Source organism: Lepisosteus oculatus, chromosome 27 (genome assembly GCF_040954835.1).
Source record: "Lepisosteus oculatus isolate fLepOcu1 chromosome 27, fLepOcu1.hap2, whole genome shotgun sequence".
NCBI lineage: Eukaryota > Metazoa > Chordata > Actinopteri > Semionotiformes > Lepisosteidae > Lepisosteus > Lepisosteus oculatus.
The window spans coordinates 127,077-141,029 of record NC_090722.1 but is presented as its reverse complement, the minus strand read 5'-3'; the positions used below and the strand labels follow the sequence as shown (position 1 = coordinate 141,029).

The window sequence follows — 13,953 nt, the reverse complement described above, 5'->3', positions numbered from 1 at the left end:
CAAGTATGACTTACATACTGTCAACTATACTTAAACACGACTAGATAGCTCCTCATAGCGCTTCCTGTGCCAGTTTGACTGTACACTCAAGAGCGCTCTGTACGCATAGCAGTGGGATTCCTTTAATCTCAACACAGTTTTCTGCGTTTTATTTTTAAAGGAGATGGAAGTCTTTTAAAATCTCGTGAAGATGCTGACTTGTCTATTTTTTGTGTACAGCACTTACTTATTCAAAGGTAACTACTCATTTATTTATTAAGAACCAACATACTTCATATACACAGTTTATTACCTATATAAAAACACATTACAGACATGTACATAGGCGTACTGGTATGTAATCTTATCGCTAAATAAGTGCATTCATACATATGTAACTACCTGTGTGCTGGTAATATTATTATTAGTATTAAGTTACTGTTCTATCTTATATTTACTGTATTTGAGGACATTTCACAACTTATGTATAATTAATACATGTCTAAGCTTCCTGGGTACAAAAATGAATGTAAACAAGTAATTAAACAACAATAATAAAATTTGATTATTCAGATGTTAGCTTTGAGAGATTTATTCCTTAATCCTAAATAATTTTATGTTGAGAATGAAAATCTGTATTTGAAAATATGCAATATGTTAATTGTACCACTGATACAAAGGAGATTAATATACCTGACAAGATGTATACAGATCTATATTGTGCACATTAACAAATTATGTAGATTTGCATCAGTAATTAACATTACTACAGTACATTGCAAGAAGAAATGGCTCTTCATCAAACACGAGGGACACATTAATTACAAACTTCAGCTATATTTCTTTGGAAAATAATCACTCATGTTGTATAGAACAGTGATAATACATTGTACAAATATTTATCAATTTTGGTTAAAATTTTTACAGAACTTGTGAGGATGTCTGTACTGCATGATGCTATTAGAATTACTATTTTAGATTTTTTGTTGTTACTAAAGTATTTCTATTGTATATTTTCAACAGCTGCACAGGCTTTGGTATCCCAATTCCCTCCATTTGTGAAAGTGCAAGTTGGGAGCAGCATCAGTCTGCAATGTTATGTGAATCCAGGTGAATATTGCTACGCTATAGCTTGGCTGAAAATGGACCAGAGATCTCGCATCATGAGCCCTTGCATGAACTCTCAGCATAGTGGATCAAAAACATCACAGGGGGAGATGTGTACATACTCCATTGTCAATGCCACATCTCACCACACTGGGACATACTATTGCTCCCTTGTGATCGGGAACAGTATCAATATGGGCAATGGATCAACAATAGTTGTATCAGGTAAGATCACAAAACTAAAGGAAAAATGTTGCTACTCAATGCAAATCCCCAATCATTTCGATTACTTGGCAGTTCAACACTGTATCCCTTCATTCAAAACTTGAAATAGTGTGGTTTATGCATTCACTGTGTAGAGTAGTCCTAGTTAAGTGCAGTATATGACTTACTTTGCACTTTGCAGATTTGCGTAGATTTTAACAGTTAATAGAATATTACAATTCTAAGAATAATTATTTCACTCTGTAATATATTTTGGAAGGTTCAGAACACGGTGACCCATTCATTATCTTATAAGACTGTAGTTGCATTTTAATCAATGGAAAGATTGCTATAGTTGTAACCAGATCGCATCAAGACACGTGAGATAAGGTTATTGGCTTTTCCCCTGGTAGGTCAGTTGGCTTCTGTGAAAATTCTGCTCCTGTTGATTGCGCCTGTTGATTGCCAGGCAAAGCTCCAGTTCCCCCCAACCATGTATCGGATAAAGTGATTAGAAAATAGATGGATGAAAAGCTATCTAAATGTTTAAATTACAACTCAGATGTGTTAATTAATTCATTATTTTGTAATAATATGTAATAATATAATATTTCATTATAAGGTACAGTATGTCAGTTTTTTGGAAAAACGTACAGTATTTTGGAAAAGGTGGAATTAATAATTTTTACACAATTCATAATTTTTATACAATCTCATCCTTGCATTATCAACTAACTAGGCAGCACTTTACTTTTCAAAATATTCTATGCATATTAATGAGTAGTAAAACTGAAATATGTAATATTTTCTAATTAACTATTCAACATTCTACGAAGCTGAAAGTGTCTTTCAAGTTAGAGATTAGGGTTGTTCAAAATTAACAATGATGTTCTCCTCCAGTCCTTTTATACAGTACATACTGTAGATTTGACCAACTTTGACAAACTGACAACGTGTATATTATTCAAATAAACAAGTAATAGGTTTATTCCATGTTTTCTTTCTTATTTTTTTCAGCATTAAATAAACCTATTACTTGTTCCTTTGCAGCCTATGCATGCTGACGCAGCTCTCTACTTGAACTATTATTCAAATACATTTACACACTTATTGTTATATTTAGCATAACATTAACAACCACTGACCTGAGACCTTTTGTCATATGACCTGAAAAACAATAACCTAGATGGATTTGGTTTTGTATTTTCTCCTGTCCAGACATTAACTTTTTCTCTGCTGAATTCAGTTGCTCCTGTTTATTTTTTTGTTTTTTACCCATTTCTTTATAGCTGTAGATCCATTTAATCTCTAGTGCCTTACTATATATTTTCTTTGTTCTCATTTTGAAATCTGTTGAACAAATGAGTCTACATTCTCAATCCATTGAGCCACACTGTGGCAGGAGAAACCATTCTTCTGATAAGATGTCAAACTGGCTTAGATAAAATCACCTTGAGCCTGCAGAATCTGGCCTACATTTATAAAAAATACTAGGTTTAATCCCCCACAAACCTTTATAAATAATGCCAGGTATCTTTAATGGCATTATAGAAATGACTTCAGTTGACATCTAAAATGAAGAATGCTACCTCCTGCCACACCGGATGGCAACAAATTCAGAACATGGACTGATTTGTTCAATTGATGTCAAATTGTGAACAACATTTTTAGCTAGTACCGTAATGGACTACCAAATGCACCTGAAGGGGCCAGTGGTCCGTGTTGGAGCCAGGCTTCTTGTGCAAGTGCACCATGGAAATGATGACAAAAGTACAAAAAGGAAAATCCAAAGGTAATAGTGAAATAGCGAGAGGTCCAAAGAATAGAAATGTTTACCAGAGTCAGACAGTCCAGGTCAAACACAGGAAGACTAAGCAAAGCCACACCCAGGAATCATGGTTGGGAAACAAAGACCTGGTGTGTCAAGCGGGAATATAAATACAAAGCACAGGAGAGAAACTGAATGCCCCAATGTCAGCAAAATGGGAATAAATATATTCCCTTTAATCTGCTGACTGTCATTAAAATCAGGCCTTGAGGCAGAGACATCCTGCTTGAACATGCTGTCACAGGAACAGGCAAATTGAGTGATTAATTTGCCGATTTCCCTCTGTCTACGTTGTTATGGGAACTGGAAATAGCACTCACCTGAGTATGGTCATTAAATGTACCTTATACTGTATATATTGCAAAAATGGATCTACATTGCATTACAATGAGGAAACAACAAAGCATTAAAAAGGAGCATCTGAATCCAGCAGAGATACAGATTAAATCTGAACAAGTGCAGGCTTTTGTGTAGTGTTTTGTATGGAAGCTTATTAGAGGCACAAAGAAAAAAAAACTTGTTTATACAAGTATCTCATTTATATGATAAAGGTGTCTCGTTTATACGACAAAATTATCGCATTTATATGAGAAAATTCTAATGTTTAAACACAATTGTGAACAATGTTGCCTACTATATTAATACTGTTTATTGCATTGTACTGTATGTGCAATAATATTGTCCCGTGCAAAGTAGCTTTGACTTTACCAACAGTACAATGTTGTCACACTCCTGTTTTTTGGAAAAAAATAATCTAAAGGAGCACGTGTTCTGTTTTTTGTATTTAATGAAGTACAACTCCGTGTCAGTAAGCATTCCCAGGTTGTATTGTTTTTTTGTTTTTGTTTTTTACAATCGAGAGACTTTATGTAAGTAAGAATTGTACCAGTACATGTGCCGGTTACATATGGAGATAAAGTTCAAGTTCAAGCCATTTCTGTGACAAGTAGAAATGACACAGCTTTCCAAATGTATGGTCTTCTTGATGCGAAGCCATGGAGAAACATGGCCTGTACGTACAGTAGGTTTTTGCCTACTCTTTAAACATTGAACAGAATACATTTACGATGACTTGATAGTAAGACTTTTACCAACTCGTATTGTAAGTAACAGTAAACGACAAGCCAACAATGTACAAACTGTATAACGGGTTGTGTGCTGTCTTGGGATTCTTCTGTTTGTTTGACATTACCCTATCTCTTTACATTCACATCCTTGCAAACAGACATACTGTACACGTACTGTTTATTTTCCCTTCGAAATACACTTTTACCGCATTTTGCTGTGTAATTCCAAATTCTAATGCATTTGATTTCAGCATATTGTAGTCTAAAAGCTTTTGTGTTTTTTGTGCTTAAAAATTTAACGATTGACCAGCAATAACAGTAACAGTAAGCCAACAATAAGTATCCGTCCCCTGCTCCCGCCTCTCACTCATCCTTCCTCCCAACCTTTGTTCTCCCGCTACTTTACCTTTGCCTACTGCCCTGTCTCTCTCACACCTGAAGAAGGCTCTACGGCCGAAACGTTGTGTTCTCTTTCTTCTTTTTTTCAGCATGGAATAAACCTATTACTTGTTCCTTTGCAGCCTACGCATGCTGACGCAGCTACCCACCTGAACTACTACCGCAATAAGTACTAAGTCTGACTGTCAAGTGATCATAAAAGCATTCCATTCAATGTTTAAAGAGTCAGCAAAAACCCATGTACAGTGCATGTTTCAGCAGCTTCACATCAAAAAGAACATACTGTATGTTTGGAAAGCCGTGTCACTTGTAAAAGAAGCGGCGACAAACGCGTTTAACCCAGTAAAACTCACTGACACTGTGCTCTACTTCATGTATAGTATACAAAGATAGTACAGGTGAAACTGCAGAAACATGTTCTGTACATGGGTTTTTAAACTCTTTAAACATTGAACGAAATACATTTACGATTACTTGACAGGTTCACATCAAGAAGAACATGCGTTTAGAGCCGTGTCATCTCACTGGGGTAAAGTTAGCTTGAAGTTTGAAAACGATTTTGGCACGCCTGTAGTGTTTTTACGAAACCTCTTAGAGTTGCGGGAACACTTGCTTTGTGTATAAAGTAAATTGTGAATGTTTTCACAGCCTTCACTTTGTCGTTTTTATTACTTTTTTTTTACCACGCACAAATATTCTTGTGTCTGTATCTTCGCAAGGGAAACACAGAATGCCTTCAAACAAATGCATTTTAAAGATCACGACTTGTGAAAATTTTCCCAACCCCTCCATAAACGTATCAGTGAGCTAATTATTCTTTTCTGACACTCAGGGTTTTGATTGATGTGCAATTACGCACCATCTGGAACACTGGGGACCGCTGTATGCATACTGTAACTGCCGCCTTTGCACGTTGTTCGAGCAGTCTTGTCACCGCCCTTCCCTGTGAATAGCAGGGACCGCAGCCGCCGAGCTGACTGGACATTTCACTAAGGCGGCAGCAGTGAGTGCGCATACCCACGTGAACCCGAGATCGCTACAATACGTTCCCAATGACTGAAATACTGCTCAATAGAGTTTCATGCGAAAAACCCGTATATTACCATAGGAAGCAGAACAGCACAGTCTCCAATTACCCAGACTAAAATAACGGGAATAAAGCTTTTTTTTATTTCTGAAACCCTTTCTTTATTTCCTGTTTTCATTCAGGTAAGGGTCAACTCTCTCTCTCTTTCCTAGCGTTAATCCCGCATCCGCTTATCGGCACACCAGTCTCCATTTGGTGGTTTGAACCAAATCTTTGAGCTGACGTTGCCTTAACTGCGACCGAGAAATACTCCAACCGGCGCGTATGGGAAATTTGGCCAGGACGCCTGGGTTACATCCCTACTCTTTTTGAAAAACACCCTGGGATTTTTAATGACCAGAGTGAGTCAGGACCTTGGTTTTACGTCTCATCCGAAAGACGGGGCTTATTTACAGTATAGTGTCCCCGTCACTATACTGGGGCATTAGGACCCACCTGGACCGCAGGGTGAAATGACAGTGAAAGATTAGAGGGCCTGCCTAGTGTGTAAAACACTTAGTTACAGATTTGTTAATGTTGTGCTTGAAAAGCTATTGACTTGTGAAGAGCACCCCCTATCCCCATGTAGTGCCTGTCTAATATTGCTGTATTGGAAAAAAATCATAAACAAATAAAGAAAAGTTTAGCAACCCAAACCAATGCTGTGAAAGGTGAGGAGGGCTGCTTGTGTGTAACTTGGGGCTTCTCTTTTTAGCATGGAATAAACCTATTACTTGTTCCTTGGAGATTACCATCTGCTGATAAGATATGATCACTATATTGACCATATACAATTTCTTGCATTAGGAATTCATATTTTGCATACACCGATCCCCCCGGAGTCCCAAGTGTGTCTGGTTTTGGTAAGCTAAAGGACAATGAGCTTCACGATACCAGGGGGACAGTGGGTGGTCAAGTCTCCCCTATACAATGTCTCTTGTCAGATTATGATGTCAGTGCATTTAATAATGTTGTTGAACTCTCTTCAGCCCAATACAGAGGAGCCCAGACCCAGAATGTTACACATACTGACAGAGAGTGATCTCATTATGTGTGTTTGGATTTTAACAACTATTATTATTGTTTGCTAGAACCAAAACAATCTATGTTAGACATTTTCATCTTCAGCCAAAAAATATAAACTTGTGTACGTAGTGTAGTGCAGGTCCTAGTTCCATCCTGTTCTTGGTCCAGGTTGGAGGGTTGCACCGATTCTGAGTCTTGTTAGCTGGTATGGATGGGTTTGGGAGTGTTGATACCAGAGTGGTCCAGGAGGGGGGTGCAGGTGTCTCGGGGGCATTCTTATTTTTCTATGAGTTCAGGTTGATTCTGTTGGTTCTGAGTGTCTTGGTTACATCCGTTTGTGTGTATAGATGAAAAAGCTATTGAAGAGCACCCCCCCACCCATCTCGGTGGAAGTTGCCATGTTAAAAAAATCCTAAAAAGAGAATTAAAGTTTCACACAACAAAGCATGACTGTGAAAGGTCAGGAGGCCTGCCTAGTGAGCACAACACTTGATTACAGTAAAAAAATCATAAAAAATAAAGAAATGTTCCACAACTCTAAGCAAGGTTGTATAAGGTTAGGGGAGCTGTGTGGTGTGTAAAACACCTGGTTGCAGCACTGTGGCTGTTGTGCTTGAAGAGCTATTGACTCGTGAATAGCACCCCCTATCCCCATGTACCGCTTGTCTAATGGTGCCATATTGAAAAAATAATTAAAAAAAAAAGAAAGGGGCCATAGCCACAGCAAGGTTGTATAAGGTTAGGGGGGCTGTCTGGTGTGTAAAACACTTGGTTTCAGCAGTGTAGCTGTTGTGCCTGAAATGCTATTGAGCCAATGAAGACGACCCACCTATCCCAGTGTATAACCTGTAGTGTTATCTTCAAAAAATCATAAAAAAATAAAGAAAGGTTCCACAACCCAAAACAAAGCTGGGAAAAGTCAGAGGACCTGCTTAGTGTGCAAAACACTTACTTGCAGCATTGTGGGTGCTGTGGTTTAAATGCTATTGGTTTGTGAACAGAATACCCCTATCCCAGTGCATTGTGCCACATTAAATAAAAGCACGAGAAAAAGAGATTCAGAACGCAAAGCTGTGTCAGTGTTCTGTGTAAAAATTTGGTTTAAACATCATGGGAGCTGTTTTTAATAAGCTGCTGAGTAAAGAATATTTTAATCTTCCTGCTGTCAGTAGTATTGTGAATATAGTTGACCCTTACCTGAATGAAAACAGGACGTAAAGGAAGGGTTTCAGAAATCAAACAAAGCTTTATTCCCGTGCTTACAGTCTGAGTAATTGGAGACTGTGCTATTCTGCTGCCTTTGGTCATATACGGGTTTTTCGCATGAAGCCGTATTGAACAGTATTTCTCGCATTGTAAACTTGTGTACACAGCGGTCCCCCGGGTTCCAGTTAGTGCGTAATTACGCATCGATGAATAAACGGAGGTTTAAAAAAAGATAATTACCTCACTGATAGTTTGATGTTGAGGCTGTGGAAATATCCACAAGTCGTGGTCTTTAAAATGCATTTGGTTTGAAGGCGTTCTTTACTTCCATTGCGAAGATATGGACAAAAGAATATTCGTGCTTGGTCCAAAAAATGTAATAGAAACGAAAAAGTAAAGGCTGAGAAAGCATTCACAATGTATTTTATACACAAAGCAAGTATTATCGCAACTCTAAGAGGTTTCCTGTAAACGCTACAGGCGTGCCAAAATCGTTTTCGAACTTCAAGCTAACTTTACCCCTGTGCGTACAGTAGGTACACAGCGGTCCAGCCGTGTTGCAGTTAGTGCGTAATTACGCATCGGTGAAAAACCTGAGGTTTACAAAAAGATAATTACCTCACTGATAGTTTTATATAGAGGTTGTGAAAATTATCACAAGTCGAGGTCTTTAAAATGCGTTTGGTTTGAAGTCTTTCTGTTTTTCCCTTGCAAAGATATGGACATAAGAATATTTGTGTGTGGTAAAAGAAAATGGCGTAAAAATGACAAAGTGAAGGCTGTGATAACATTCACAATGTACTTTATACACAAAACAAATGTTTTCGTTACTTTTAGGAGGTTTCATGAAAACGCTACAGGCGTCCCAAAATCCTTTTCGAACTTCAAGCTAACTTTACCGAGGTCCAAAACGATGCGCTATAAATACTAAATGGCAAAGACTGAGGTAGAAGAGACTGCTTATGAAAAGAACAAGTTTATGTTTAAAAATTATTTAAATAATTTACTGTACATAAGACAACACGGTGATTCAATAAAAAGGTGAACAAAATGTTAGGATATACAGTACCATTTAATTTAAAGAGATGTTGTGTCACATTCTATAGTGCACTAGACAGGCATCTTTTAGGATTTTGTGTACAATTGTGGTCACCATTTTACAGAACAGATATTGTAATTCTGGAATCAGTCCAAGAAGAGAATCCAGTTACATAATGGGGCTTAAGGGAATGTACTACACTACACAGTACTAGCCCTTGCCCCAAATCCCTCACTGAGCCATAAGCCCTTCCTCCAAGTCCTCACTTCTGTGAGCACAAAACAGCATAAACACTACTTTCAATTACACAAATTGGCACAAATGGAGCACTAACAAATGTGGTGATTTTCATCATTTATATTGTTTGTTTGGGTGCCAACTTCACAGAACCGAGAAAGGCACATAAAGGGCGCATTGGGAATGCTCATGAATGCCCTTGTGAAACATAGATTTAAAAAGTGTCATATTTAGACTTAAACACCCTAAGCCCCTGAACACCTGTACATGTAAGGAACATGTATGTGAAGGGCACAAGACTGCAAGTGTGCATATTGGGATATGTAGTTCAGGTGGGTAGCTACGTCAGCATGCATAGTCTCCAAAGGAACAAGTAATAGGTTTATTCCATACTGAAAAAAAGAGAGAAAAAACACAACGTTTCGGCCGTGGAGCGTTCTTCAGGTGTCACCTGAAGAAGGCTCCACGGCCAAAACGTTATATTGGGATATGGCCTTGTGGACACGGCCCTACATGCTGAAGGCACTGAATGGTTTTTAGTCTTTAACAGAGAAGACTACTGTATGTGATAATAAGACTATAACATCATAATATGTATTCAAAATAGTAAAAGGCATTGAAACCACATTAAAACAGAGAACAATACAATACATTTCTTTACAAGTGGTGATCAGGCTTAATGGGATGAATATATTCCTCTTGGTTGTAACTGTTCTTATGTTTGAATGCTAATTGAGCAGGAGTTAGCAGTGTTGTAATGTAGGAATTCATTTTAGGACCATTCTTAAAATCAAGATCAATATTATTATTCTAGTATGATTAGCAAGCTAGTGAAATTGATTAAATTGCACATGATGCACAACTGGGGGAATGCAAACATAGAAACAGTGGAAAGAGAAATACAAACGCTTTAAAATCATGGAGTGGGCAGGCACTTAACAAATTCAATTTAATAAGTGTAAATTAATTGATAAACTAACTGATTGATTAATATAAACTAATTCAGACAGGACACAGCAACATATGCATAATTTATGCACTGCAGTATGCTATACGTAAAAGTAATTTCGGTGTTTCGATAAAATCTATGGGTTCATATAGATTCTTCTTTATGAAGAATGATGAAGAAAAGCAATAAAAAGTAATTATGGCCTGGGTATATACTGTAGCAAAAAGTGTGTATTTTGCAATACACTTGCAATATTTTCTGAGTTTTGCTCACTGCACCGCAACAGTAGTATTAGAGTTCAGAGATCACCAGCAAGATGATTGATAGTCTCAGGAGATTAATTACATGTTAAAGGACCTAAATTTTTTTATTCAAAGAGACTTAGAGAAGAGATTTTATTATAAAGCATATATAAAATAAAATTGTATACAATATACAATCCAATGGGTTACTGAAGGCATTAATTCAGTGGACAAATGTATACTCAATACTGAAAACAAGACACAGGGTCACTTAGCCACTAAATAACCATGCAATTAAGATGGGGGTTAATGTCAACTCCTTATTTGCAACATTTTGTTACAATTTAGCCTTATTTATTTGATTTTTTTAGCCTTCTGTAGATCGTTAAATGGTTTTATTTATATACTGTATGTTACCTTTCTAAACTGCTACCTTTAGAGAAATGTACTCTTTCACTCACTATCTTTTTCCCACCCTTTTTAAATGTGCAGAAAATGTATTGGAGCCTTTTTCCATTGAAATCCTGTCACCATCAGACAATGACCAGACCAATGTTACTCTAATGTGTCTGGTCTTTGGGGTCATTCCAACACAAGCCCATGTGTACTGGCTCATATCTGGCAATTATCAGAGTGGCTTCACTGACTCTGGATGGGAAAATAAGGACCAGGCTGCTGAACTTGACAGAAAAACAGAATTCACTCGAAACCAGATCCTTATTTCTTCTGAGATATGGGCCAGTGGGGCCCCATGCACCTGTGTGGTAGAGACTGAGAATGGGAGAAACTTCACCAAAACAGTGCAGTACAATGGTGAGCATCCATGCTTAAATTATAGTCTTCACCAGTCCTTTGTGGTTTCCTTAATAGAGTTTTCATTTCTTAAATGTTCTAGATTTTAGTACATAAATATTTAGACAAGCACTTGCTTTAAACCATTTGTTTTAACCTCCTACTGTAGGAACAGAAAATGGAAGTCATTGAACCCTTACAATTTGTTTTTGAATAGGGACATAAAATTAAAATTTGCTGTATATGTGAAACTTAACTAACAAAGCAAAATTGCTGTCATTCTATTTTTAAATGTAATGCATATAGGTAGGCAATGCATTTTACTGTATATACCAATGATATGAAAAATAATAAGAAATCTTCCAGACTTAGTTTTTTATGTGTTTTATTTAGAGAATCTCGCTGTTACAGTGCAACTCTTTTCTGCAGCAATTCGATTTTAGTTTTATTTGCAAACTTGTTTTTGTCACATTTATCTCAGGGAGAAGTGGAACATGTTTGATACTTCTCTACACAACTGTGACTGTGGCAGTAGCAGCAATCATTTTGGTTCTTCTTAACATCATTTGTTTATTTCAAGGTAAAAGCCTTCTTCTAAGAGCTATATTATTTCTATCTGGAACTTGTCACTAAGCCATGTAACTGTTTTTCTGCTGCTTGTTTTGTGCAGATTGGAGTAAAAACCACAGGGTGAAAGAATGGTGCGTCTACTATTTTTTTCCATTCTTTAATTAATTTGAATAGTTATACAGTATTATATTATTAAGTTTTTGTTCAAAACTTTATGACTGAGTTATTTCTATCACAGATTAATCAATGAAGTCCACTTTAATAATAACATTGTCTTCATCTTCATGTCCTAGGGATGAAATAAAAACAATGACAGCACACAGAAAAAAATCTTTAGGTAGGCTACATTTACCTATCAAATTGTATTGAGTCACTGCTTATTCATAGCTTAATTCTGTATAACATTTATTAATTTATGTAGACAAAATATAAATTATTGAAGCCCATTGTACATTATAAAAATGTATACTGCTTTAACATGTGTGAAAGCATTATGCAGAACTTGAGTTATGCTAATCAATTACTGCATAAAATTTTGCCCTAAAAGACATACTGCATAGTACCTTTTTGAGTCAGAGATGAGAAACATGAATTTGTTTTTGTTTTTTTCTTCAGTTTTATCTCTTAGGAAATGTACATTTGTAAGAAAAAAATATTGCACATTTCTTCTCATATTATCAATATCATTCCATTTCATATACAGTAGGAACAGCAAAGGATGAAATGTAATTTTGTATGATTACAGAAGTCTGTAATGACTTCAGATTTAAATACTTCATTGGTGTTTTTGGTAATATTTGTCATTTGCAACATTGTGGGTCTACTGTATACTGTATGTCATGCTGTAAGAGGATAACATGTAAGAGAAAAGGTATAATTTTTCTTTTGAATTTTGACTTCGTAATTTTCTGGGAGTGTAAGGTCTTTTTGTCTCAGGGTGAGCACTTTCGTTCTGTTAATTTTCAGCTCAGATGTGTAGATAGAATAAATTCTGTGAGATTGGCTCAAACAAATGCAGCGGGAGTTGATGAAGTAGCATAAAACTTGAATTTTCTGTTGCATGTATTTTTTGCTACTACTTTATTTTGCACTGCAATCTGAAAATTTCTTACAGGGCTTCAAGAGAAAGAAGCCAGACGTGGAATAAACTCAGTATCAGTATGTTGTACTTTATAATTATCTTTCTAATTAAATGTAATATATTCAATAGTAACACCTTTTTGATATACAGTTTGACTGGAGAAAGCAAATGATTACAATACAGTTTAAAAGAAAGCTGTTACTTCATAGATCCTGCATTTCTGTGTCAGCAACTTGGGGAAGTTGGAGATAGTATCCTGAAATTCATTGCCTCTGCATAAAAAAACAAAATTGAAGCTGTTAGAAACAGCTTAACCCTTTTTGACAGGAGTTTTTCAAGTTGTTAATAAGACTATTTGTTTCTCTGATAGGAGGTACAGTATGCCAGCTTGGAACTTGACTCTCATGGGCGAAGGACAGCTGTGATGTTTCAGTAGGATTTAGAAATAATTTAACTTAAAAAGTGAGAAAGACTACACATGAACCATTCACAAACATAATACAGCCTGTTCCAGTGTCTTCAGAAGTCATCTCATCGCTCATCTCATCTCAAGCTCATCTGAGAAGAATCTTTTTTTTCTTTTCTTTTCTCATCTCCTTGCAATATTTCTTCTTCTGTATTCACAGTTCCTGACAAATAGTACAGTAAATGCATCAAAGTCTCATTTTCATTTTATTTTTTGTATCCAACTGTAGTAACTGAATATAATTCAATATAATAAAACTTTTTGCTGTTACTCCAAAGAAGAATCTACTGTTGTTTTATTTAGTGGGAAAGTATTTTATATTTTCTAATTCTGTCTTGTGTTGATGATGCTGGCCTACAAGTATTGATATTCTATTTCCAGGCCTATCAGGAGAGCTAGCATCTTAACAGATGTGGTGCTATGATGTTTGGCTGTTATTTTCAAAGAAACAGTAGATGATAACTTCAACACTGAATTCAAAATACAATAATTATAATACAAACAATTTCCATACATTAAAACATTTAAGTAGTGGGAAAAGGAAGTGAAATTTGTATTTTTTGCTGGGTACTTTTTGAAATTTGTTTTTCAGATCATAAATGTACAGAATGTCATGTTTTATTTCTAAATATTTCTATGCATACTGAGGGAATTTTATGCTTCTATGCTTTCTGCTAATGCTGCCAGGAACTTAT

General features: G+C 36.2%; 1 gene segment (V, D, J or C); it reads left to right on the top strand.

The window, feature by feature from the left end:
- Positions 1–50: 50 nt before the first annotated feature.
- Positions 51–13,550, top strand: LOC107075919 (Ig heavy chain C region-like). The segment is given in 8 exon segments: positions 51–236; positions 1,003–1,311; positions 10,842–11,162; positions 11,623–11,721; positions 11,812–11,842; positions 12,005–12,048; positions 12,826–12,869; positions 13,163–13,550. Coding segments are annotated over 8 exon segments (960 nt in total).
- Positions 13,551–13,953: the final 403 nt, after the last annotated feature.